Source organism: Babylonia areolata, chromosome 8, assembly GCF_041734735.1.
Source record: "Babylonia areolata isolate BAREFJ2019XMU chromosome 8, ASM4173473v1, whole genome shotgun sequence".
Taxonomy (NCBI): Eukaryota; Metazoa; Mollusca; class Gastropoda; order Neogastropoda; family Buccinidae; genus Babylonia; species Babylonia areolata.
Window position 1 is genome coordinate 23,419,604 of NC_134883.1, and position 5,000 is coordinate 23,424,603.

The window sequence follows — 5,000 nt, forward strand, 5'->3', positions numbered from 1 at the left end:
CATGAAGTACGAAGAGCACAATAACCAAACCGGTTACGAAAACAATGCATTCATTAGAATTAATAGAACAGTTTATGACGTAGCTATTTCTCTAAACTTAAAAGCGTTATGCAAGTACAAAGATACATTACGTAGTTTCTGGTAATATATATAGATAGATCGGTTGATTGATTGATTGATATTGATTGATTGATTGATATTAGATAGTTAGACAGTTAGGTAAACAGACAGGCATGAAGGTGATTGATATTAGATAGTTAGGTAAACAGACAGGCATGAAGGTAAGTAGACAGATAATGAAGGAATTTGCGCGCAACACAGAAACATCACTCCCATGCCCATCCAGTGCTCAGGCCCACAAATGATGGGAACACTTCAGTAATACTGTCCACAGTGATGTCTTTGGCAAGACCAGCAAATCAGCAGACTGGTCTGAGCGCGCTCTGCAGAAATAACACCCGTCATCGAAGATGAGAGACACGTCCTAGCAGCATACAAAGCCTGCCCCAACGAAAAGAACGTGCAGGTCCTTCGAACTGCCCGCAGCAAAGTCAAGACGAACAGTGCACCAGGTTATGCGCCACTGACACTTGCTCCAGTTCTGTTCCCAAATACAGGCAGCAGCTGACAAAGGCAGGATCAAGGGAATGTACACTGGGTCCCACACAAAAGACAACCGCCCCTCTGAAGTCCAGCAGATGCGAGGTCATCCAGGATAGGGCATATCAAATGGATCGCTGGGTGGAACACCCTCTGAGCTTTATGCCCGGGAAAACGTAGACACAGACGTCCTAAACGTCACTGAGTGCCTGCCTGTGTTAGATGAGCTCGCTAGAGAAACTAGCCCTGAAAACAACAACAACAACAACAAACCCCCCCCAAAAAAAAAAACAATGAGTCTCTGGACTTCCCTGCCGCTGGCAAAGCACCAGAAAAAAGACGGGGTCTCTGCGAAAGTCTTGAAATGCTGTAAGGGCACCATCATCACTGAGCTACATGCGATCATGTGCCTCTGCTAGAGGAAGAATGAATTTCCACAAGACATGAGAGATGCCAACATCGTTACCGTGTACTAAAACTCAAAGGCGACAGAAGCGATTGCAACAACTATCGCGGCAGTTTACCGCCCCAAACTCGACGGGAAACTCTTTGCTCGAGTCGCACTGAAGAGGTTGCATGTTTGTTTTGGGGTTTTTATGTTGTTGTTTTTGTTTTTTGTTTTTTTAAGAGAGTCTGCCCAAAAGTACAGCACAGATTCCACGCAAACAGTTCCACCATCAGCTTGGTCTTCTCTCTCTCAGGCATTTGCAGGAGAAATACAGGAAACAAAGACGGCCCCTCTTCATTGCCTTTATAGATCTTTCAAAGGTCTTTGACATCGTCAGCAGGGACAGCCTCTTCAGAATATTCCCCAAAACTGGATACCTATCCAGGTTTCTTAGCATCACCAAATCCTTCCATGTAGACGTGAAGGGCAATGTGGTCTTTGATGCCTCAATATTGAGCGCTTTCAACATGCGAAGTGGATTAAAGCAGGGCTGTGTCCTTGCTCTGAACCTGTTCGGGACCTTCTTTCCAATCCTGATGAAACACGTGTTCGGGTCTTGTCAGAGGGAATTTTCCTTCACATCATGTCAGATGGAAAGTTCTTCAAACTCTCCAGACTAAAAGCAAATCCAAGGTTCACATGAAATGCCCTGTGTGATTTCCTCTTTGTAGACGACGCAGCAGTGACCACCCACTGAGCTGAAGACCTACAGCAGCCCATGGATCGCTTCAGTGAGGCTTGCCGTGACTTCGGACTCACCATCAGTCTTGAGATATCACAGGCCATGGTTTGTCCACCCAGTTTCAGAATGATCTGGACGTTGTGTATGAATTCGTGTACCTGGAGTGAACAAACCCAGACTCCCTCTCTTTTCCGGCAAGACTGCTAGCACTATGTCCAGACTGACAAAGACAGTGTGGAACAACAGCTAGCTGACAGAACACACCAAGGTTCAGGTCCACAATGCTTTCGTCGTGAGCATCCTCCTGCGCGGCAGTGAAATTTGGACAATGCGTGCCAGACATGAACGAAAGCTTGATTTCTTCCACATGCGCTGGCTCCGACGCATGCTGAACACCTCTTGGCAGGACAAAATCGCCAATAAAACTGTCTTAGAGAGGGCTTATAATCCACAGTGTGTACACCCTCCTGAAGTCAACCACAGACACATGAGAAGCTGCAGCATCCAAACTATCAAATAGTGCAGAAAGGCATCTGCAAGTTCGAAGGGACACTGTCAAACAGTCAGAGGTCAAACGGCAAAGAAGAATGGCTCAGAGTCTGACTGACAGACCAGCATCAGACGTTGTCTGTGCAAAGTGTGGGAGAGACTGTCATTTGCGAATAGGCCTGTCAAACCACTACTGACGTTGCAACAGAAACATCACCCATAGCACAACTCCATGGTCTCCCGAGACTAGACGACTAGACACTGATAAAGAGAGAGAGAGAGAGAGGGGGGGGCAGACTAGACGACTAGACACTGATAGAATGAGGGGGGGGGGGGCAGACTAGACGAATAGACACTGATAAAGAGAGGGGGGGGGGGGCAGACTAGACGACCAGACACTGATAGAGAGAGGGGGGAGGCAGATTAGACGACTAGACACTGATAGAGAGAGGGGGGAGGCAGACTAGACGACTAGACATTGATAGAGAGAGGGGGGAGGCAGACTAGACGACTAGACACAAATAGAGAGAGAGAGGGGGGGGGGGTGACAGACAAACAGACAAACAGGCAGATACAGAGAAAGAGAGAGACATTGACAGTAACAAAACATTCATTGACAATGACTTACTATCTTCATGTCAAGAGACAGAGAGACAAAGAGAGAGAGAGAGAGAGACAGAGAGAGAGAGAGGATGACACAAAGAAAGGGGGTTGGAGAGACAGACAGACAGTCTGTCGGACGCCTGTCACCAGGCATCATGACAATAACAGCAGTTAACTTATTTGTTCACTTACACACAGCCTGAAACTTTCCTGCGTCAATTTTCACTGATGACGGTGGTGAGTAAGAGACCATCGAAATACGTTCACAAGTTGTTGTTGTTGTTTTTTCAGCCCCATCATCTGCACCATTTAATTGGCATTACTCCCACGCCGCTCATTCCGAGTCCCCCATACACTGTCACACCCGGGTTCGTCTCTCACAGTCCCAGTGCCGGCAGCCCACAGGGAACCATCAATGTTAGGTCGCCAGGAGGCCACACACCAGAGGACACCCTGCACTGTTGCTGAGTCACGTTGGTGATGTTCAGTGGTGCCTGTTCTGATTTAACGTACTAAGGACACCACCTATTAAGCTCCCCCTACTGTCGACAATAATAACTTGACCGCAGAGCCAGAATGAGCGAGTGAATCCCCCAGAGTGGATACCGCCACCACGTCTCTCCAACAACAGTCTCCATGAATCCGCCGACACTGAAGACTTTGACAAGACTCACCCCAAGCGCGGAAGTGGAGGGGGATGGAAACTGAGATCATCACGGAAGCAGAGCTTGAAAGGCCACATAATTTGGGATTTTATCATATTGATGATGAAGAAGGATGACGATGATGATGATGACGGTGCTGTGTGGAGGTTCATTTAGTTTTGGGACTACGTGACAAGCTTGTACTCCACGCTTCCTGTCAAAATGATGACCCAGCGTCAAGCGGGCCTGAAAGAAACAGATACTTGCAGTGTTGGCCAGGAAATTGGAGCAACACACCCAAAAACGCTTCGGTAAAGTGGATATTCCTCGACCCTGTGGTCCCATTCTTCCTATTCAAGCCCAAAGCACACTCAACTGTGGGTAGGAGCCGGCCGCGGGCCGAAAAACCCCAAACCCGCTGGGATTCGAACCCACATCCTTCTAGCCGTCAGTCCCGCGACGCTAACCACTTCACCACGGCGGCTGGTATACGTTTACAAGTTAAACTAATCGCCAACTTTCAGCAAACTTTCGACTCGGAAAGTCAATGACTGACCTGTACCAGACCAACGGCAAAGGTGACAGACATGGCGTACACCAGTTTCACGTGCTCCACTTCTTCCTTGTTGTCTCTTGTTTCGTTGGCCTGTTCACAGACAGACAAGCACACAAACACACGCGCGCATGCACACACAGAGACACAAATACATGCATGCATGCATGCATGTGGTTCGTCCGTCGGGATCGACGAGGACCATCTAGTCATCCTGAGGGTGGGTGGGTTGGGCTCTGTGGGTGCGCAGATGACTGGTCAGGCCAATCCGCGCCCGGAAGGCTCTGACGCAGTGTGGACAGGGGATGGTGGCGGCTGTAGGGACTTGCTGGCACTGCTTTTCCTGGCCTGTCTGCGTTGCTCTGCTGCAGCGATTCTGTTGGCCTCACAGGATTTGGCGCCTTTGTGGACAGCTGAACGCCACTTTGTTCTGTCCATTGCATTCAGCTCCCATGTGTCGTGGCTGATGTTGAAGGCCTTCAGAGAAGCTTTCAGAGTGTCTTTGAAGTGCTTCTTTTGGCCTCCATGGGAGCGCTTGCCATGTTGGAGTTCGCCGTACAGCAGTTTCTTGGGGAGCCAGTGGTCTGGCATGCGAACTACCTGGCCTGCCCATCGCAGCTGGGCCTGCATCAAGATGGTGTAGATGCTGGGCAAGTTTGCACGAGTGAGCACCTGTGTCAGGGATCTTCTTTTGCCACTTTATGCCGAGAAGTTTTCTAAGGCTGGTGGTGTGGAAGTGCTTCAGCTTTTTGGCGTGACGTTTGTAGACCGTCCATGATTCATGTAAACAGGGTTTGCCACTTACTCATATACTCACGGACATATAGACAGACACATACACTCACGCATATGCGCACGCACTTGCTCGTGCATAGCCCCCCCCCCCCCCCCCCCCCAACAACAACAACGACAACACCGCCAACAACAACAACACCGCCAACAACAACAATAATATCAACACCGCCGACAACAACAACAGCA

The 5,000-nt window shown here is 49.1% G+C and overlaps 1 protein-coding gene across 1 annotated transcript in view; it reads right to left on the bottom strand.

Annotated features, from left to right (window-relative positions):
• LOC143285242 (prestin-like) overlaps positions 1 to 5,000 on the bottom strand; it is a 22,729-nt gene that overhangs the window by 14,776 nt on the left and 2,953 nt on the right. The window contains exon 4 of the mRNA XM_076592500.1: positions 4,023 to 4,112. Within this exon, the coding sequence (XP_076448615.1) occupies positions 4,023 to 4,112 (90 nt within the window). The remainder of the gene's footprint in view (positions 1 to 4,022; positions 4,113 to 5,000) is intronic.